This window comes from Chelonoidis abingdonii, chromosome 3 (genome assembly GCF_003597395.2).
Source record: "Chelonoidis abingdonii isolate Lonesome George chromosome 3, CheloAbing_2.0, whole genome shotgun sequence".
Taxonomy (NCBI): Eukaryota; Metazoa; Chordata; order Testudines; family Testudinidae; genus Chelonoidis; species Chelonoidis abingdonii.
The window spans coordinates 152,564,023-152,587,482 of NC_133771.1; the positions used below are offsets into that span (position 1 = coordinate 152,564,023).

The 23,460-nt window shown below is 42.2% G+C and overlaps 1 protein-coding gene across 1 annotated transcript in view; it reads left to right on the forward strand.

Annotated features, from left to right (window-relative positions):
- The first annotated feature begins 6,631 nt into the window (after nt 1-6,631).
- BIRC6 (baculoviral IAP repeat containing 6) overlaps nt 6,632-23,460 on the forward strand; it is a 337,908-nt gene continuing 321,079 nt past the window's right edge. The window contains 3 exon segments of the mRNA XM_075064579.1: nt 6,632-11,100; nt 11,102-11,156; nt 11,158-11,422. Coding sequence (XP_074920680.1) covers nt 11,084-11,100; nt 11,102-11,156; nt 11,158-11,422 — 337 coding nt within the window. The 5' untranslated portion in view covers nt 6,632-11,083.

Sequence of the window (23,460 nt, forward strand, 5' to 3'; positions counted from 1 at the left end):
GAAAAACTTTGGTATCATGATCAACTTTTAAACTAATCTTTGACTTCAGCGGAAGTTTTGGTTGAATAAGAACTGCAAGATTTTGTACTAAACAAATAGTATGGTTTCTAAAAATAGATTATATATCTACAGCTTAGTGAACCTTAACCTATACTAGTGTATTTTACCAATTACCTTGTTGCATAATAATCTATAGTAAATGAAAATCATATCCCAAAGTGTGTTGAAACTATTTGTACTGTTTTAAAATAATATACGCATTAGCAGTGCAGCTCTATCAGATATGATTTTGGAAGAAGTCAGAATAATGTGCTTCCTATCTTTATAATCTATCATTATATTATAATGTTTAACGAGAAGATCCAATTAGCATTTTAAACGTTAAAGAAACCAAGTCGGTGTGAATGAATATAGTTAACTGCATCATAAACACAAGAGGTTAACACACTTAAAGATTGGTAGGTATTTAATGAGTTTTTACCGTTTGTCTGTCCTTTCCAAGTGGTGTTATAGACAACTTCATAACGTTTATGGATCTGAGATGACAAGATGAACTTGGGTACTGATTGACAGTTTAAAATCACTCTACACACCTAGCTTCCTTTTCAATGGGACTATGATCACATTTCTTTAAAAATCTTAGTTTCTTTTGTGCTAATATTCTCTTAAAACTATAGTTGTTGCTGTTTTAACAGTTCCCTCCTGCAAACTGTGTGTGTGTGTGTAAGACTCAGTGTATATATGCATATAACATAGCAAGTCTTTTACAGACAACTGCAGAATTTCACCTTTTAAAGTCTATATATTTAGTTTCAACTTTTGCATATGCTATTCAAAGAAACATACTTAAACAGTTTTCAAATGGTTGGAATAGTTTGTTACAACTTTGCATTCAATTAACTCATATTTTTAGACCAGGTATGTATGTAAATACAACATAAGATGTATTTTATAAAGATTTTTAATTAAATTTGTTTACAGAATGTATAAAGCTTATTTATATTCACTGAATCAAAACACATACATCCACATTCATATATATGTAATCTATTTAATGTTCTAAAATTGTAAATAAATTTTTAGGATTATGAAGTATACAAAGTTCTGTTTCGTACTTGAAAATGTAGTGCAGATTTCCTGTCATTAGTGCAGCTTCTACGCTGAAGCAGTTACTTTCCAGGTAAGCTTATTTGCAAAGGCATGGATGCAACACTGTGGGACTTGCATGTGCACAGTGAAAATTGTGTTCTGACAAACTTGTGTGCATAGTGAACAGGCATGTACAAAGTAGTACTTTTCCTTTCTTCCCTCATTTGAAAAACTGGTACTATTTGATGAAAAATGCAGTACAGTTGTTGGAAATGCTCTGTGTTGCCATATAATTGCTTTTACTAGACGAAGATGACACAGTTTGACTTTTGCATGGAGGAAACCACTACCTTTTCTCTAAGTTCTATTTTAAAATTACACACCTGAATTTTTCGTACTCCACTGAAATAATGAGAGGTTGCCTAAAAGTTACTGTCATTTGGCCCTTAAAGAACACTTTTTTTTTCTGGCTTCTCTTTTCACTGCCCTGCATCCAGTCTTCATACTACATATCTCTGCCTGCTCCCTTCATTTGTGTACACAGTCTCTGTTCAAAGATAAACCCTGATGTTGGTTCAGCTACAGGGGCAGGTACTACCTGTCTCATTGGCTTCTACTATAAAACAAATCCTTTTGTATCAATAGAACCCTGTAGCTTTTGTCTGAAATAACTGATCATCTCAAGTGCATTCTTATAAAGCGACAATATATTTTTAAATGTCGAATGTCCAACTATAGATGCCCCGAAAGTGCCTGTTTGTATTGTGTATCTATGCAAGTTAAAACAGCTAGCTCCTGCTGCTGGAAATTGTTCCAGTTTGGGAAAAGTAAGGGAAGGGTCCTGTTGTCATAAAGACAGTTGACTACAAAGCTTAGTCCATCAGATCTCAATAATTCAGTATTTTAAGCTATTTTTATATTAAAAAGTAATATTTATAAAACTGCTTGAGCTGTAGAGTAATTAGAATTTGAAGAGCACAGCTATTTCTTCAGCATTGGACAAGCACTACTTTCATCTTGAAGCTTTTAATGCCTTACATAAAGGCGACTGAAGCCAATGAGAGTATGACTGGAATGGACTTTAGACCATGGATTTGACTACAGGTACATCTACACAGAGATAAAAAACCTGTGGGTGGCCTGGGTTAGCTGATTCCATCTTACAGGATTCCAGGGCTGAAAAACTGCTCTGTAGACATTCATAGGTGCAGGTCCCAGAGCTCAGGCTCCAGCCTGAGCCCAAACCTCTACACAGCAACATTTAGCCTTGCACACTTATCTCCATGAGCTTCATTCCGTTGACTCAGACCAGTCACGGCTATGCTGCAGGTCTTCTATCCCTATGTAGGTGTAGTGTTAAAGACAGATTTTCAGAAGAGATCAGCATTGTTCTCAGTGGGTGCTACTGCATGCAGAGCATTTTTCCATATCTGGGTGCTTCCCCCTTAGGTGCATAAAGGGAGCTGAGCTCTTTAAATATCTCACCTCAATTGTCATTTCCTCACACTTTGGATTTTTGCAGTGGCACTGCAAGAGTAAAGGCTGTCTTCTTTGATCCCAATACATTCATGAATATCATCGTCCTCACACCATCCTTCAAGATCAGTAAGGCAGTCTTAAAATAGCATATTCTTGGAAAATAAAGTTTTGCAGTCACTTTTGATTATTTAGATCAACAGAGATCTAGGATTTAATATTCGGGCACTCTTGCATCTACAGCTGCATGTAAACTGGATAATTGCTTACCTTAATAGGAATTCTGCTTCTCACTGCTCATTAGATGCAAAATCCAAGAAATAGCATATTGAAAATAAGCATAAAATTTCATATACATTATGTATATGAGGGCATCTCAACATTTGAACATAGGCTGAAGACTCCCTCACTCCAACAATACACAGATTTTGCTAACCCAGGGCTTGGATCCAGGATCCCAGGACCCTATGAGCGTGGAGGGTCCCAACCTGAGACAAGCCGGGACTCAAGGTTCAAGCCCTATTGCTTTGCAGTGTAGACACAGCACTTCTGGACTTATGCTTTGAGAGTCTGCCAAAAGTAGTCCACAATCTCATGCCCCGACTTTCTTTGTCCTCTGGACAGTCAAGTTTGGTGGACAGTCAATTTTTCCCACACTGCACCATGAAGAAAGGGCTAGAGCAGCCACATTTTGGGAGGGCACTAGGAAGTCTGGGCTATGGCTGACTGAAATTGGGCCCACATAATGCAATGTAGATACTAGAGCCCCAGGGTAGGATCCTGTGTTGAACAATTCCTACCTACGGTTATAAACTACCCAGGGTCTGCTAACATGAGTTTTACTAATCCTGAGTAGACATATCCCAAGTGTCAGAAATTTAGACCACTGATGTAAAAATGAGATCTAGCAAATAAAACGTGTTCTCTCATACCTTTCCTGGGATGGATAAGAACATTGGTGTCCAATACAAGGCTTCTGATAGTTAACAAAAAATTTATAGAATCTAGAGCTGGAGAATAAATTTGAATAATTAATTGAAATATTTGATTTTTTTAAGTTCAGTTTTATTCATACATATAATTCCTTATTCATGAATATTTAGATAGCCAACAAATAATACAATGTTCATGTATCACAATATTTTCGTAATTTTAGCCTAATTTGATTGTTGTGGTACACAAATCCTTTTAAAATATTTGACAGTGTGAATTACATATAACTCAGAAGGCAATCACTTTAGATGCATGCATTTGACTCTACAGGCTCTAGTGATTGGTGGAGTCTTATTAAACACACTTCTAATAAAGATTTTTTTTGTGGGGCTGGCAAAAGGTGTACAAATATCATAGCTACACTAAGTATAAATCAATAATTTATATTACTAAAAATCAGCTAGGCTAAGATGAAGAGGGAAAAGGGGTAACTGGAAGTCAAAGGAGCCAGACTGCAAGCAACTGAAGTTCCCACACACTCAGCACAAGAGAAAAAGGAACTGAAATGGTTGGAGGGACTACACCTTCCTTGTTTAACAGGGAGTTTATTCTTTAAATGCAAACTGGAACACAACTTTTAAGTAAAGGGCCACAACCATCACCTCCATAATTACCTCAGGCACTCAGGGCTGGATCCACAAAGGTACTTAGCTGCCTAACTGCCATTTTAGGCAACATTTAAGTGCCACTTACTTCTCTGAAACACCCTGTTCAGTTCTCACCTAACACTGTAAGTGCCTAAATTGCCTAGGTACCTATGTTTCTGCCAGTAAAGCTACTGTGACACCTACTTTTCTGCTGGTGGGTATGCATAAAATGGCTAGTCCTAGTCGAGTTCACTGTCCTAATGCAATTCTCAAAATAGACATTTTCCTGCATATCTTGCCTATAGGATGCTGTCTGGTAGATATGCTCTGAGCACACCTAACCCACATAAAAAATAGACAAACAGATAAGGAATTTTTATGGCTGGCAGGTTCTGTGTGAGTGTGTCCAATAGCCCTGTGGGCAGGGGACTCATCTGGGATGTGGGAAACCTTTTCTCAAATTCCCGTTCTGCTTGTGTTTGAAACTTAGGAATTCCTGATTTAGAGTAGGGACTTGAACCTCAGTCTCTCACCTCCCAGTTGAGTGCCCTAATCCCCAAGCTATGGGGTATTCTGAGAGGAGTAGAGCTCACTCTCCTGCTGAAGCTGTTCCACTTTGTATAATAATTAAATATTAATTAGGCCAGACAGAAATAGATTCTATAGTCTTGTGATTAGAGCCCTCACCTGTGATATGGGAGACCAAAGGACAGGCCCTACTCCAAATCAGGTTGAGCAGAGAGTTGGAATAGCTCTCCCATATTCCAAGTGAGTACCATAACCATTAATCTATTGGTTATAATGGGGTACAACCTCTCTTTCTCACTCCTCCCCTCTCTCTCTGTTTTTTTCATGAAACAGGGCTGACCTGACCTATGCATCTAATTCCAGGAAGGGTCACAGCTGAGAATCTTTAGTGGGGAGAAGTGCCTCTCTCTGCCTTGCAGTTAGGCATCCAACCATCTTTAAAGGGTGGGGGGGATGGATATAGGAAATGTTAAGGCGAGGGGTGGGGCCTACTGATTAGCTTAGATGGTTCCCCTCCCAGCTTGCTGGTTTCTGTGAATCCCTTTCTTAGGCACTTATCTCTCCCCATGCATTGTGTAGGGTGCATGGGCACCTAACTCATGGCTGAGGAGTCCATGGGGCACCAGGGCATATAAAAATTAAGCATTGCAATGCTGAACCTGAGTTCTCTTTGTGGATCTAGCCCTATTGGGTGCCAAGGAGAGTTCCTACATATCAACCAATATTGTCTCACTGTTTCCTTGTACTTCTCATCTGTATCCTCCTATTGTCTCTTGCCTCAACTGTAAAGTTTTAGGGCAAGGACAGTCTTTTGTTCTGTGTTTGTACAGTACCTAACACAATGGGGTGCTGGTCCATGACTAGGACTCCTTAGTGCTACAGCAATACAAATAAAATACAATCATCATCATCATCCTTCAGGGCCATGGTTTATACCAAAACTCCTTTTGCCAGGGCACCTTTCCCAAGAGTGGGAATATGCAGACACTACTCTAAATGGACAAAGTTTAAAGTTAGCTACTGATGACTTCATGTGGGAAGGCTACAACCCGCTCCTCTCTCTGGCACTGTATTTGTTACCTCTACTGTTGTGTACAGTACTGTGGTTACTGACAAAACAAGGAGTAATGGTCTCAAGTTGCGATGGAGAAGGTTTAAGTTGGAAAAACTTTTTCACTAGGAGGGTGGTGAAGCACTGGAATGGGTTATCTACGGAGGCGGTGGAATCTCCTTCCTTAGAGGTTTTTAAGGCCCGGCTTGACAAAGCCTGGCTGGGATGATTTAGTTGGGGATTGGTCCTGCGTTGAGCAGGAGCTTGGACTAGATGACCTCCTGAGGTCCCTTCCAACCCTGATATTCTATGACTTGGCTACACTTCACTTCCTGCTCCACAGGGTTTGTGACATGGGCCTCAAACCCCAATCCCAGAGACACATGAAAGCTGGCAGGGTGACTCCGCAGGAATAAAACTGACAGCAACACCTTTCTAGCTGAAATCAAAACAAGTTACCAGATGTAAAACCAGTACAATTCTCACAGTGCGGACTCTGTCATGTACTTCTTGTAGATAGGAGGTGGGCAATCTATGGTGTGGCCCGTGGGACCCTCCTGCCTGGCCCCTGAGCTCCTGGCCCAAGAGGCTAGCCACCAGCCCATCCCCTGCTGTTCCCCCTCCCTTGCAGTCTCAGCTTGCTCCACTGCCAGTGCAATGCTGTGGGCAGTGGGGCTGCGAGCTTCTGGGGCAGCACAGCTGCAGAGCCTGGCCTGACCTGGTGCTCTGTGCTGCATGGTGGTGACAGTATGGCTGGCTCCAATTGGGTGTCGCGGCTGTAGCGCTGCCAGCCACCCGTGCTCCAGGCAGTGTGGTAAGGGGGCAGGGAGCGGGGTGGGTGGGTGGATAGAGGTCAGGGTAGTCATAGGGCAGGGAACAGGGGGCTTGAATGGGGGTAGGGGTCCCGGGGGGGGCAGTTAGGAATGAGAGGAGGGGTTGGATGGGGCGGCAGGGGGCAGTCGGGCAGGGGTTCTGGAGGCAGTCAGGGGACAGGGAGAAGGAGTGGTTGGATGGGGCAGGAGTCCCAGGGGGGCCATCAGGAAACGGTGGGGCTTGGATGGGGCAGGAGTCCTGGGGGGGTCAATGGGAAGAGGCCAGGCCACAACCCCCTCCCCTAACCGGCCTTCCATACAATTTCCAAAACCCAATGCAGTCCTCAGGCCAAAAAGTTTGCCCACCCCTGTTGTAGATGGTGGGTTGCAGGGCTACTACAGTAGATCATGCTTCTGTACCAGATCTGGACTGGCTACAGTACTTCCTTCACAGACAGAGAGAACACTTCTGTTGTATCTCTAAGATACTTTAATGCACTGCAAAGTATCATTCTTACCAGCTCAGGTAAGGTATGTCACACGTGGTGTCAGCTAATGGCTAAATATTGCAATACAGCTTTAGCATTCCATCACATCTTCTCCCCCTTAGGAATGTAAAACTATCATTTACAAAATTTACACTATTATGTTATGTCTTTCAAGTACCCCATTATTTCTACACACCTGGAAAAATAGTCCACTATGACCAGGTAATGATGTCCTCTACTTTCACATAAATCTGCAGCTGGTTTCTTCAAAAGTCTGTCTGGTAGAGGTGTTGTTGTTAAAGGTTCCTTGTGTTGTGTTGATTTGTTAGTTCTGTAATGTTCATATGCTGATACTTTATTCTTCATGTCCTTGCTGATCCCTAGCCACTGCCGTGACTGGTTCCTTGTTCATGGCCTTTAGTTAGTCCTCTATCTCCTTCATGGATGAGATTTAGGATTTCTTGTTTCACTGCATTTGGAATGATGATGCAGTCATCTTTATTAGTCCATTTGTCTCGCCTAATTGGCCACATAGGTTTTTCTCACTTAATTGGCCACATTGTCTTTTCTTGCCTCCTTAATGTCCTTTGGATTCTTGAGCTAGCTGCCCTAATGTAACTCACAACTTCTTGAAGTTGTGTGTCTATCAAGGTTGCTTTTTGTAGCTGGTGTAGTCTCTATTCTGACACTGGCCTGTATGTGTCCACAGCATCCACATACACCTTTACATCATCTTTGAGCTCACGGGTAGTTGAGTGCAATGCTGATCTCTCTGACAGTGTGTCAGCTACTACCAGATTTTTCCCAGGAACATATTTACAAACTTGGTTAAATTGCATTAACCTTACCAAAAGATAGCATCTCAGCAGTGCTTGATCCAGGTCCTTTTCACTGATATGGGTTACAAGTGGTTTATGGTCTCTTATCAGTGTAAAAGAATTCAATCCACACTGATATCTGTAAAAGTTCTCACATGCCCACATGTTTCCCAGACACTCCTTTTTAATCTGTGCATATTGTTCTACTGCTTCTGTGAGTATGAGATGGTTTGCATTCAGATCCATGTTGTTGCAACAATACAACAACTAGGCCATAGCTGCTTGCATCCACACTGATCATTGTGGGTTTGTACTTGAGAAACTGGAATGCTGAGATTTTTTTCTTTTTCTTTTACCTTTTTGAAGGCATTTTCTTGATTTGGCCCCCACTGCCAAGATGTGTTGGACTTTAACAGTTCATTAAGTGTTTTTGATAGTATAGAAAGTTCTTGTGGGTATCAAACAAAGTAACTTGTATGTGTCTCAGTTCTGGTATTTCAGTGGTACATTCAATTCTCAAATTGCTTTTACTTTCTCAAGGCTGGAACTGATTTCATCTTTCTCTCCTGCCTGTCCCAAAAACTTGATTTGGTGTAGGTAGAAAAGACACTTTCCCTTATTTAACTTCAGTCCAGATTGACTGGTTAAGCTTATAACTTCATTGAAGGTTTTGTTGTGTTCTTTCATCAATGACCACATATCAAAATACTGTCTATGAAAACTGCAACTCCATTTGTGTTTAGTAACAGTTCTGCTATCTTTCTTTGGAAAACTTCAGGTGCACTGGTAATCCCAAAAGCTAATCTTCAAAGGAAACTCTCCCAAAGGATGTGATAAATATAGTTAGTTTAGCACTCTCTATGGATAAAGGAATTTACCAGAATCTATAAAAGGCACCCAGCTTGGGAAAATACTGTAGCTCCTGTCACACTGGGGAGGAAGTCATCCAGTGTTGGGAGGATATATTTTTCTCTCCCAACTGCTTCATTAAGTCTTTTAAGATCCATACATTTGTATTTTTCCATTTTTCTTCATAACCAGTACCATTTGGGGCACACCATGCTGTTGGCTCAGAGATTTCCTCAATTATACTTGTCTGTTCCATTCTATTTAATTCAGCTGCCACTTTATGAAGCAATGTGATAGGAATCCTATAAAGTGTGTGTACATTGTACAGTTCAGGATTGTCTCTTAAGGTTATTTGTCCTGGATCGCCTTTAAAAAGTCCAATATTACCAAATCATGTTCTTCTACTTTTGTCACTTGGTCCATCATGGGCTGCCATGCTGTGGTCGAGAAGGTTGCTGGACTTTGATCAGATACACTCTGAATGCAACATTTTTGTTTTTGTAAATTATTTGTGCTGTGAACTGGCCCATGCAGTTCAGAATACCTCCACAGGTAGTCATGGGTGTATCATGTGATTTCCGCTCTGGGAAGGGATAAATTAATTATATATCCCTTCCGATATAATGGTCATGTCTGGTCCTAAGTTAATTTTACAGTTAATAGTCTTTCCATGAATATTCAATTTCACTCTTCAGGCGAGCTTTTTGTCATCATAAGTCTGTAGTAGTCATTTCACTGACTGCTTTAGTCTGGCAAATGGTTGCAAAATGTTCATATTGTATACACATATGCTGTCCTGAGCCTTCAGCTAGACACACATCTCTTGGGCTATGAAATTTTCCACATCTTATGCATTTCGTCTGAATGGCTTTATAGTTAGTCTGGCACTTTTTGCTCACTGCCTTAAGGGTTTTATGATAAATATGTTTAGTAATCATTGTGTCCCTTTACAGCTTCTAAGCTGGTTTCTGTTTTTTTAAGTTCCTGTGCTTCACTAGTTCACTCTGCTTTGTTTTCTAGCTAACTGTGTGTAGGGTTAAATCAGACATTTCCAGTATTAAAAATAGAGAGTTAGTTAGAAAGCTAGCTCCAGAGAGACCCTATGCAGATTATTGTTGCTGCTGTGAGATGCTTTTGTCTGTAAGCCCAATACTTAGTCTATTGCTAATATTTTAATGTTTTACAATCCCCCAATCACAGTTTTCTGCCAAAGCATGCAAAGTTCTTATAAAGAATACAACAGATTCCCCTACTTCTTGAATTCTCTGGTGAAAACATGCCCTTTCATAAACCACATTTTTCTGAGGTATAAAGTGTGCATCAAATAGAGCTAACTCTTTCACAGTCATCGCTCTGACTGTCATCAGTAAAGGCAAAGGGTTTAAAGATATATTCCGCCTGTCATCTAGAGCATAAACTAAAGACAATATCTGGATGCTTCCAGTTCCCCGGAAGAGTTTCGTAGCAACGTAAAATCTTGCAAAGCGCTGCTTAGTCTGTCTGGTCTAAAGGTTTGTCAAAACTGAAGTTCTCAGGGGGCATCAAAGATTGCAGGCTGATGAGACTGATCCCAGAACATTGGTTGCTTCCCTTCCTGCCTGTTTGTAATCTTTGTTCTTGTTTTCCTTTTGTTTCTGTTCTCCTCCACTGCCAGTCTGGTTATTTTACTTCTGACACCATGTCCTGGACTCTCTGTACATGACAGGTGGCACGGCTGCTACTAGGTGAGGCTCCTGTACCAGCTATGGATTGGCTACACCGCTGCCATCGCGAGCGAGAGACCAGACGAGTTCTCGTTAAGATACTTTACTGCACTACCAGGTATGGCCGTTACCAGCTCAGGTTAGAAACCTTACACAGGCTGCCAGCTAGTGGCCCCGCCACACTGCAGTGTTGGCAACCCGTTGCAGACTTCATTCAGCACCTGGCGCGGGAGGGGAAACCCGGCCAACTCATAGGCTGGGATTCCCCGCTTCCGCCCCGCCCGAGCTGTGTGAGAGGCGGGGACAATAAAGCAGGCCCAGGTAGCCCCCTCCCCCCGTTAGAGGGATAGACGCCTCCAACTGTGACATCAGCCGCAGAGGAGACAGGCGACCTGTTCCCATCGCACTTCCGCCACACTCCCCAGCACCGGGCATGGCTGGGGCTGCCGGGAAGAGCCGCTCGGAGCTGAGGGGAATTCCGAGTCAGGGGCGGAGTCTCCCCAGAAACAGGGCGGTGACGCACGCCCGGCCCCACCCCGCTCTTTCCTTAGCCGTTGGCAACGGCGCTTTTGCTTTTTCCTCTTTCACCCCAGGGCTCTCGCACTCGCTGTCAGTTCCGTATCCGGCGTGGGACGCGTCACTTCCTGCTCACGCCGGCGCTCTCTCTTTCCCCCTCTCCCCGGACCCGGATGGTGACTGGTGGCGGCCGCTGGGACTGTCACTGAGCTGTTCCCCGGGCCTGTTGTCCTGAGCGGTGGCAGCAACCGGGAAGATGGCTGATGCGGCGGCGGCTGCGGGGGCCTCATGCTCCTCGGCGGCGGCCGCTGGCCCTGGATCGGTCTCCGCTGCGCCGGGCCCCTGCGAGTGGCTGCTGCTGCGGGACGGCTGCCTGCGCTGCGACGCCGACGGGCTCTGTAGTCTCTGCTACCACCCGGCTCTCAACGCCATCCTGGCCGTGACCGCCCGCGGCGCCATCAAAGTCATCGACGGTACCTCGGGGGCCACGCTGCAGGCCTCGGCACTCAACGGTAAGTCCCGGCCTGGGCCGGGGGGAGGCGCCGGCGGAGCCAGCCGGGCTCCGGCCCGTGGGGTAGGGGGCTCCGTGAGAGCCAGGCCACGCTTGGCAGAGTCTGGGCGGGAGGTGGCCTCGGAACGGCTGGCGCTGGGCTGGGAGTCGGGCCCGGTGGCAGGTGGGAAGGGGGCTGTGATGAGCCGGCTGCCGGCATCTTTTTCTCCTGGTTGCTCCGCCGCCTGGCTGAGCAGCGGGGGCGGTGCGGCGCGGCGCCTGTTTCGGTTGGTTACTAAGGCCCCGGTTCTCCTGTACCTGGGAGGTAACTGGGGGTGGGGGCTGGGAGTCGCACCCTCAGGCCCGGTCCTGGCCCTGCTCCTGTATCTGAGGAAACGGGGGATCCCAGCCAGTCCCACCGAGACGGGCTACTGCCCGGTTAAAAACCGGTGGGGGGGGAGGGCGTGGGCGGGCAGGTGGGCTCCGCTCGGCATCTTCGGCCTCTCGGGCTCCTCCTGAGCTTTCCTGCCTCCGTTGATCAAACCAGATAAATCCTTACTTTCCTCAGAGGCTTATGGTCAGGGGCAGCGCCGTGGCCAGCACTAAGACTTGCTTGTTCTTGGAAAATAAAATACAGACCGTTTACTGATGAGGTGCCAGTGGAGCATCTGTCTTAGTGTTATTAAAGGAATAAAGCTAAACAGTTGAGAAACAAAGTGGATTATGTGATGGAGTGCCCTTGATTTCTTTTTATATTTATTTCGTTGTTGCTTTGTCAGTAATACACAGTGCACAGTGAAGGCTCCCAGTTATTAGTACAAACCTGCTAGACTGTATAGGGCTTTACTTTAATCTTTATTGATGATGTCAGTTACTGTGTGGTGCTAACTGAGTCTTGATCTAAACTATTATAAATCCAGATATTAAGTTTATGCTATAGATCATGTTAGTTGAAATTTATTTTAGATTGAGAAGTAATGTTTGACTTCTGTTCCAAATCAACTTTAATGTCAAACGACTTTAGATTCAAAACCCTTCTGAGGTTTTTCTGAGGGCTTCTGTGCTCCTTAATTCTCATTGTTGATGATGATGATGTTTTTACCGTTATGTTAAAAAGCTCTTGCTATTCACTGCATTTGTGGACATAAGAGTTAAAAACACTTTCTCTAATTGTCCACTTTTTCCTTTGTTTTGGTTTTCTGTCCTGGTTAGGAAACTGATCTTTGTAAAGTAAGTTCAGTTTAGGAAGATTAGATCAGTTTCCCAGTTCATGAATTATCCTTCAAACACCAGCAGAATGAAATCCTATCAGAATATTCTATAGTTTGGGGAAATAATCTTTAATATATAAAAATCTAATTTTAATATGTTACTATACTTCTGCTTTCACTGTTGATTTTAAAATTACATGGTTAGATTTTATTAAGAGGACTTCCTTCTCTTGAGATTTTGGTGATCACTACCAAAGAAAGTAGTGATGGCTGTATACAGAATTTAGCTTACACTTGTACTGATTTCCCACAAATTTTGCCAATTAGGCTTGGGTAATAAATACACTTTCTCATTGAATATTAGCAATTAAATTATAAGACTGAACTTCACAAGTGAGCAAAGGTTAGAAATCTGCGCTCACTTTTCTTTCATAGAAAAATACATAATTGCTAAATGGTAATAATCTCAATTCTTAAGTCTCTCATTTACTAAGTATCAGAGTTTCATCTATGATGATCCATCAGTGGCAACACAATTGCAAAGTTGCCACTGACTGCTTAGTTTGGCCTGGAGACCTTTTATTCTTTTTTGAGTAATTGTCAACATGGATTCCACTTCCAGTGTGCATATGCCTGAGATCAGATTCTTTTTGGCTAGCAGTGCCCGTTGGGATTGCATTTATGCCTTGGATGTCCTTGTGCCACCTTACCTGGGGGAGTACAAAGGTGAGAGTGGACCTAATTGGCCTTAGTTCCTTCTTGCTGTCTATAACAGAGAAATGGAACCTCTGCAGCGGCCCCTTTCTCTGTGCACTGTAAAATCTCATTAGTCTAGGCAGTCATAAATTTTTTTTGCTCTGTTTGTATAGCACCTATCACGGTGGGATCCTGACCTATTACTAGGGTCCGTAGGTGATATGGTAATATAAATTAACAATTTTTTTTTTTTTGTTCTCAGATGTTGTGAAAAGGATCTTACAAGAGAGATCCCCTAAATCTGTTATATCAGGACTTCAGCCATAGTGGTTGAAACAAATCCCTTGGGATTTAAAACTTGCCCTTTTTAGGGGCCATTATCCCATGCAGTGCTGGGCACTCTAGATGCATCCCTTGCCTTGCAAAGAGACCCATCCCTGAAAGGTACTGGATATATTGCTCCTTCTCCAAGAGGACACACAAAGCAAGGAGTGCCCCTTTTCAGAGCCTGAGGCAAAAGATTCTACCAAGTCTGAACTGTCACTTTTGACTAGTGCTTCTGTGAACTGGAACTCTGCTGCCAACTCCCAGGTTCACTTTTCAGGAGATTGAACTCCTTGACTACTGACAGTGGCAGAGCTCACCCCCACCCTCCATTATCATCAAAGAAGTGTAGACAGGTACGTTGCTTCCAGCATGAGTGTAGTCACAGGTCAATCTCTCTGGTGTCTAGTAGAATGAGACACAAGATCCATCATGTCTCTGTCTCCGTTTATGGTCCTCTTCTGAAAGGCAGTTCACTACCCAGAGTGGGTCCTTTTGATGCATCAGAACTGGCTGCTTACCAGGCACTCAGAGTACCACCAGAAACTGCAATCTTAATTTCCTCTGATACCAGTGCTCTTGGTATTGATAACCTCTGTGTCTATGATGCTGATCTCCTGCACAGACTTTTTCAGTGCCTTAGATGTTCTCTATACTGAAGGATCTCTGTGACCACACAACCAGAGCCCCATTGCTCTCCTTGTCGGCTGTTTTAACCTGTCCTTTTTAGAAGTGCTATTGCCTTGGTCCCAGTGAGCGATCCTGTTCATGTTGTGGGTAGCATTTGAGAATACCCTTTGACAACAGACAGGCTAGCTCTCCCAGCTGCCCTGGAAGAAGTATATTCGTTTTCTTCCTCCCCTTGTGAACGTATCAGGGAGATGTCTGCTGCACCTCACTCTCCCTATTAGCTGTTTTGAGCGGGAAGAGGATCCAGAGATTGCCCTGTTGGCCCTATTGAACTTCAATTGATCTTCCATCTCATGAGGCATGATAGATGCTTTGGAGATTCTGGTGGAAATACTGCAAGAAAAATCCCACAAATTACAAATTTAACTCTCCTCCATGCTTATTAATGAAGGATTGTTGGAATTGGCCAAGCATCTCTGGGACTAGACAACTCTGGCATTTGGATCTGGTGAACCTCTCAACATAGTCTTTGATCATATTACGTGTTCTATCAGACCTGGGTTTAGCAAAATAGAGGTCTGATATTACACCCAGTTCCAGCATTGTTATATCTGATCGACTGGATGCTGGCTGGTTAACTGCCATTGAAATAAATTGTTTAGCTGAAGTCCAAAATATTTTAGCATGTAGCTGGAAAACGTCTGCTAGACTGACTTGTGCAGCAGAATAGAAGAGGTTTTCTATTTGAGCAGCAGTGTGTTACCTGTCTTCTTTGGAACCCCTATTTCTGCTATTCTGGACTATCTGCTCATTGTAAAACATTTCAGACTGTCCGTCAGCTCTGTTAAGTAAGCTTGCGTGCAGTATCCTCACATCATTCTCCAAGTCAGTCATACTATATTTTTGCATGCTATTCTTGAATGAGACCCTCAAAGAATCAACCACATTTTTCTCCATCTGGGATCCCTTTCCTTCCTGGGACCTCAACATGATGTTAAGTGACCTAATGGGACCTTCTTTTGAGCCCCTAGTGACTTAGTCTTCATAGACAGGTGAGTAAAAATAATACCTTTTTAGTGGTCAGAACATCAGCTTAGCGGGTAGGGGAAATCCAGGCCCTTATGGCTGGTCCACTCTACGTGGTATTCCATAAAGATAAGGTGACTTCTAGGCCTCACCCCAATTTCCTGACTAAAATTTTTCACAATTTTCATTTGAATCAGTTGATTCACTTCCCAGTTTTCTTTCCAAGCCCCACTCAATTCAGAGGGAAAGCCAAACTGCATACCCTTGAAGTGGTTGGGGGCCTTTTCATACTAACTAGATGAGACAGGGCCCTCCAGAAGTTTCCCTAGGCTGTTTTTAGCCTTTACAGATAGGGTAAAGGTTGCCCAAATGGGTATCTAACTATAGGTCCTATTACGAGAGAGCTATCTTGTATCCATATGTGCTGCTTAGCTCTCATTTCACTGGGGCTCAGGAAGTTTCTGTGGCTTCTCTAAGGGTCATCTCTATTCCAGAAATTTGCAGGGTAGCACTACATGGTGATCAGTTCACACTTTACCCAGCACTATTCCTTAGTTGAGGCTTGAAGAACAGATGCCCACTTAGACAGAGCTGTCCTACAATCCTTGTTTTTAAATAGCACTCCTAGCACTCCCTCCCTGACTCGAGTTGCTGCTTGCTAGTCACCACAGATGGAATCCACATGGACAATCATACCAAGAAGGAGGAACAGTTACTTACGTTCCAGGGATTGTGGATCTTTGAGATGTGTTGTCCATATGGAATCCACAACATGCACCCTTTCCTTGCTTCATCAGAGTCCTATAGCAACAGGATTTTGTACTCTCAAAGAAATTGAGGGACAATTGTCCCTGGTCTGCCCTTTATGCCTTTGGGGGTTATTTCTGAGCAGAGAGGATGTCCAGGGCACAGATGTGATTCTAATGGACACTGCTAGCCGGGAAGAGGGCAATCTCTTGCATGCCTGGGGGTATGTCTGCATCAAAAGTGGAATCCCTATGGACAACCATCTCGAAGAGCCACAGTTATTGCAAGGTAAATTATTATTCTTTATGGCTATCAAGGATGATGCACAAGAAGAAATAGAACTTTGCTTGCCTAATTTACATGTGTTTAGTTGGAAGCTTTAAAAAAAGAGGATTTTATTTATTTGTAACTGATAAAATAAACTTACAACTCCATTATGCCACTGTTAAAGTAAATATATTTAGGGCTATGTAACTGGAATTAAATTAAACCACTACAGTCAACATATTGTAAAACTTTTGTACAGAGGACTACTTTAACTTGATACAAAATGTAGCAAATAAATGACGTACTTCTGATTTGCCTTTCATTCTGAAGGATTCAAAAACACTCTCCAAACTCTGCGAGTTCACTTATCCTCCAGTTTAATACTATCATGCTTCTAAATGAAGGTAACTATTCTGTGTCCTCAACTTAAACTAGGGAAAACATAGGTAAATGTTTTCCTCAGTTAAAGCAACTTTAGAGAATTTAGGTAAGTGCAAAACAAGTTGCTGAAATTTGTATCTGGCCTTTACGCAAGGTTTAACACCTCTTACTTTTGTGAAAAGCTCTTCTAAAGAGGTAGTTGCAGCTGTGACACTGACAAAAACCAATGTGTAACTTTGGCAAGGGATAGTGTGTATGCAACAAAATTGTGCTTGACTTTGAGCTTTCATTGGAGGGAGAAGTATCCAATTCTCGTGGTTTTGGAGGCTACCTTGCCTGTGTGAACCAAGTGTAAATCAAAAGTGTTTTTCTGATCTTATACCAAATTTCTCTAATGTAGATCTTTCCCAAAATTTAATGACTGTAGTCCCTCTAAAATGCCTGTTAATACTCCTCATGTCAGCTCATACTTCCAGTGTTGCACGTGCATTACAACCATTGTTTGGATTAGATTTATTTCATGTGAGACTAACTGCCATGTGCACCTTAGTCTCTAATCTGGGTCAAGATTGCTGGTGTAATAGCTCCAGTAGCTCACTTGCAAGCTATGCACACAGTGAACAAGATCTTCTAGTGCCACATCTTTCACCACTTGTATTGCAAACTTAACTTGGTGACACGTCTCAACGTAAACTATCATATTGTCAACTGGTCTCAAGCTGATGTTTGATTCATGGTACGATTGGGCAGAGGAAAAGATCCAGGGCCAGTTGAACTGGAGCATATTGAAAACCCAGCTGTACGTGAGGAAGCATATTCAGGATTGCCAAGCCATGCCTTGACAAGATAAGGACTTAATAGTATATCTTCAGAATCACTTAGGGATTTAGTTGCGTGAGCCCCGTTGAATATTAGTGGAATTTGTGACACCAAAGTGCCTTTTGAAAATACCACTAAAGGTCCTATGCAATAAGGCAAAGAAAAACCATGGGTCTGGTTTCAAGTGTAAAGCTTACGCATTAAGGGACTGGACCAAATCCTGTGCACTTGCTCTACATGACATGGAGGCTGCTTGTGATGTGGGGGTGGGGAGAGAATGGCTAAGTGATGGTGATAGAAGGAAAGCAGCACCTCCACATGCTGGGTGGATCATGGGGGTTTACAAGGAGCTAAACGAGATGCCCAATCTGTTGCTGGGGCTTCAGGATCACTTTAGGATAGATATTATGGCTGTTGATTAATTGCAGTTAACGCACATGATTAACTCAAATAAATCAGAATTAAAAAAATTGGTCAGTTTTAATTCACTGTTAAATAATAGAATCATTATAATTTATTAAATATTTTTGGATATTTTTCTACGTTTTCAAATATATTGATTTCAGTTACAATACAGAATACAAAGTGTATAGTGCTGTATATTTTTATTTCAAATATTTGCCCTGTAAAAATGAGAAACACAAGAAATAGTACAATACCATAATGCAATCTCTTTATTGTGAAAGTGAAACTTACAAATATAGATTTGGTTTTTGTTTTGTTTTTTGTTATGTAACCAAGGTGATTTAAATCACTAGTCAGGAAGACATGATTTAATCATGGATTTCTACATAAAAGTGCATTCTTGTTGGTTGTTATAATGGAAACACATATTCTTTACAACACAGAGATAGATGTATGTTTCATTTTTAGAAGGCACACACTATACATTTTTAAAGTGTTTTATTTTGAAAACTTTTCTGATTAGTTTTACAGCCATATCAGAGAATGAATGATTGTTTGGTTATTTCATTTACCAAAGGTAATTGAAGCAGATAGTTCACCTCCCAATGACTTCATAAATATCTCCAATTCAACAAGTTAATCATTAATATTTGAAGGATTTTCTTGTCATGCTGTATTAGGAGGAGTACATCACCAGACAGACACTTAAATGGTTTTATTTAACTGAAATAATGTTACGTATTCTGGATTTTTTTCTTCAACAGCGAACATATTATATTTTAACAAAACAAGCATATGAATTTTTGCATTTAAACATTCAAGTTGTTTTTTAAAATCATTTTTTTGGGATGGTAAAATTGTTAACTAAAATAGTTAAATGAAATATTTTAAATAAATCTACTATGTCAGCCAGGTGAACATGAGAAACTTAAAATATTGACTTCTGCAGCTTACTGTCATCTTCACCTTCATTTTCCTGTGTGTTCATAATCTGGAAAAGAAAAACAAGCTTTCCTGCTTTTTCAGGTTCCAAATGACTTCTCAATTTGGAATGAATTAGTCCAAAGGAAGAAAATATTCTTTCTACACCAGTAGAAAAAGCTACTGCAGTTAAAAGTGAGATTATCTCCAACGGTCTCTGAATCCAAGTGCTTAAGTGACTTCCACCAGTACACTGGGGTGACTTTCTTTCAAACATATTTCCAAGTTGTGTCTCTTTTATCGCCTGCTGCCATTATAGGTTTTCCCTTCTAGTGAGAGAATGGTATGATAGATATCAAATCATTGAAGGCCATCCCCAGGAAGACTCTAAGACTTCTGGAATATGCTGCTCAAACAGTTTCACTTTTGTTTCTATGGCCTGTTCCTCCCTTCTCACATTTAACTCCAGACTTCTTCTCCTTGTCCAGATCTGTTCCGCCCCCAACAATCTTCTGTTCATTGAACTTTCTGAAACTTCACACTTTTAGCGAGAGGGATGGGATTGACTCTTTGTACACAAATTTGCAGAGGGACAATAGAGCTGAGGTCTGTTATTTCTCACCTCTATATATTTAAAAACATATTTTTGCTGTTAACAAGCATGTTATCTCTGGAGACACAAATCCCCAGTTTGAGAACTGCAAAACTAAGGATCTCTGATGGTATCTTCTAGACTGAGCACTGAGTCCTATTGGTGTAGATAGAAAGGTTAACCCAAATAATGTATACAGAAGCCCCCGGAACCCCATAAAATTGGGTCCCTAATCCATGAAATATTGGAACTCATAAAACTTTTCTTAAACATTACATGAATATATTGTCTCATTCTATAGAACTTATAATCTCTATTCCATGATAAGATCTTTCAGCTGTAATCTTTAGATTGCTTTTTGAGGGGAAAAAAGCATGTTATCAAGAAAAATCCAATTTAAATAAAAATCAGATTTAAAAAAAATCGATTTTTTTAATCCACTTTATCTGTAACTTCACTCAAAAACAAAACAGTGTAGAACTTTAGAGCCTACAAGTCCACTCAGTCCTACTTCTTGTTCAGCCAATCTCTAAGACAAACAAGTTTGTTTACATTTATGGGAGATAATGCTGAAAGTGAGAACAGGTATTTGCATGGCATTTTTGTAGCCAGCATTGAAAGGTATTTACATGCCAGATATGCTAAGCATTCGTATGCCCAATTCCCCCCCCCCCCCCTTGCTTCAGCCACTGTTCCAGAGGACGGACATCCATGCTGATGGTGCTTGTTTAAAAAATAATGCATTAATTAAATTTGTGACTGAACTCCTGAATAGTATGTCTCCTGTTCTGTTTTACCCGCATTCTGCCATATGTTATAGCAGTCTCAGATGATGGCCCAGCACTTTTAAGACTTTCACTAAAGATTTGACAAAATGCAAAGAAGGTACCAATCTGAGATTTCTAAAGATTGCTACAGCACTTGACCCAAGGTTGAAGATCAACAGTGCCTTCCAAAATCTGAGAGGGATGAAGTGTGAAGCATGCTTTCAGAAGTCTTGAAAGAACATCAATCCGATGTGGAAACTACAGAACCTGAATCACCTAAAAAGAAAAATCAACTTTGTGCTGGTGACATCCTGCTCAGATGTTGACAGTGAACATGCATCAGTCTGCACTGCTTTGGATTGTTATCGAGCAGAACCTCCTCATTAGCATGGACGCATGTCCTCTGGAATGGTGGTTGAAGCATGGAGGAACATGAATCTTTAATGCATCTGGCACATAAATATCTTGCGGTGCTGGCCACAACATTGCCATGTGAAAACCTGTTCTCGCTTTCACGTAACATAGTAAATAAGAAGTCGTCAGCATTATCTTCTGCAAATATAAAAAAACTTTTGTCTGAGTGACTGAGTGGACTTGTAGGCTCTAAAGTTTTACATTGTTTTGTTTTTGAATGCATTTTTTGGGGGGGGTACATAAGTCTTATTGGGATATGTAAGGGTTAAGTAGAGACCTGGGAAACCACAGGTGTGCTGATATGGTATTAGGGAGTAAAGTCACAGGCAGATAAGTGTCATCCCTTCCCCTCCCCTTCATCTTGTTGGGAATAAATAAGTGTTGCAGCTGCATAAAAAAATGTCGTTGTCTAAAGGATACCTTGTGTAAAGAACTGTTATCTCCCCCTCCCTTCCTTTCCCAGCTACATAAATGAGACCTGCTCATGGCCCGCTCCTCCCTCCCCATAGATCTAATTAAGGGAATTTGTAGCAACAAACACTGCAAAGAACTATATTTTCATGGTAAAAATGTCTGTATAATATGCATAATGCTGTAATCAGTCAATAGGGGTGGGTGTTTCTGTTACTTAAGGGTTTTTGTGGTACAGATGCTCCCCGCCTTACGCAGTCATTCCATTCTGGAACACCTTGCATAACTCGAATTTTGTGTAAGTGAGAAACGTATCTCCGACCATTACGCCCAAACTCCCTCCCCCTCCTATTTCTAGCTTATAGAACTTTTTCCGTAAGATCGGATTTGCGTACGTCGGGTTTATGTAACTCGGGGAGTATATGCATTGTAACGGATGTAGGAGTGTGCCTGCAACCTAAACAAAAAGAGCATGCTGTAACTAATTCAGTGCTTACTGGACAATTGGGTCCAAGGGAACAAGTATCACAATAAAGGATTTCATCTGCTCAATCTACCTCTGGGTCAACCTGCTCCTCCTCCTTCTAACAGTTCTGCATTTTAGAAGTTCAACTTTCATGATAAAGAAATTGTATTACAGTACTTGTATGAGGTGAACTGAAAAATGCTATTTCCTTTGTTTCTTCGTAGCACAAACATTTGTAATAAAAAAATGTAAAGTGAGCACTGAACCTTGTATTCTGTGGTGTAATTGAAATCAATATATTTGAAAATATAGAAAACATCCTAAAATATTTAAACAGTTTTCTATTATTGTTTAATAGCGTGATTAATCATGATTAACTTTTTAAATTGCTTGACAGCCCTAATATATATATTCATTATCCTAACTAGCAGGGGAGACTGCAGCCTGTCCATTTTAGCCGGAGGAGGGAGTGTGTAAGGGGATCCTTTGCAGAATGTCTTCAGCCCTTTATTGTGAAAATATTGTACAGATTTGGGGATAGACAGAGTTTTGCAGGTTCTTACAAATATCACAGCATTTGTAAAAGGCTGGACATAGCTTCACATGAGGGCACTTCCTCTACTCTGCCAGCACTTGTTCCATAAGTGGCATCTGCAAAACCCATTGCCTGGTCAGTCTCCCTAATAACTGCCAGGAATTTTCGTTCCCTTGGGTGCATGGGACACGGCTGCCGGTCAGGCTGGAAGTGCTCAGCATGGCATACACAGCAGCTGTCTGAATATGATTGGGTAGGATCCGAAATTGTGATCACATAGATGGCCCAGAATGGGGATGTGGTTCCATCAGTGCTCTCGGTTTGGGCAGCCTAGCTGTATGATTTGTGGCACACTTGCTATCTTAATCACCTACACCATACTATGAGTTGCAAACCTACACCACAACAGCACTCCCTCTCTGGGCTTCCTGACCCAAACTAGGTTGCCTCTGTTGAGGGGAACACTCAGTTTCATGGTTTGGTATTGCAATGTCAGCTAGCTCCCCACAGAGGTACAGAAAAGCCTCCTTTCCTCATCCTGAAGTTCTGGACCTGGTTCTGCTTATCCTAGATCCCTAGCACAACTTAGTTCCTGCAGTCTTTGGTTGCTCTGTTCTCTAATATGGGGGCAGTCTCTCAGTAATAAGGTCTCTTAAATTTGAAGGTCTCCATTCATACTTGGCAGGGGGAAGGAATGTTTGTTTCCAGCCTCTAGCTTCTTGGGAGCTGCAAGAGGAAGGCTCTTTGCATTGGAACCCTTCCTTTCTTCATAGGTCTGGGGCTTTCTCCCCTGTGAATAACTCCAGTGAAATGCATAATTTTATGAACACTAGTCAGTGGAATAGCTGAAACTTGTGGGCTTGCAGCATAATGCAACTACCATAGGTTAAAGGGTATTTTGAAGCAAGCAACTATGTTTTGACTGTTTTCACCATGTCTTCCTGTCCTGAAAGGGGAGTTGCACCAGTGATTTGAAGATTTCTAGAATTTTGTAACATTACTTTGCAGTTCCAGATTAAAGGCTTAATAACTTATATTTGAAGTTATGGACATTGTTTTGGTACTTACCATGCACTAGATTAGTGATCCCCAAGCTGTAGGGTGTGCCCCACAAGGGGTGTGTGGTGCAGTGTTTACCGGGGCATGTGGTGGGGTCCAAGCCAACCCTCATGGGGGGTGGGAAGGGGAGAGAGTGTCACTCTGCCCCCAAGCCCAGCTGCAGTCCCAGCCAGAGCTCTGCTCTGTCCCCAGGCCAGCTCTGCCTCTAAGCCCAGCTTCTCTCCGTCTCCTTTTCTGCCTCCAGCTTTGCCTTCAGCTCAAGCTCCTCTGCTGGGTCAAATGTGCAGTAGCGGAGTGGTGGGCATGGACAGATTCTGTTACTGGTAAGGAGGGGGACTATGGGAAAAGTTTAGGCACCGCTGCACTAGATCTTGGCAAAGAGCATTCAC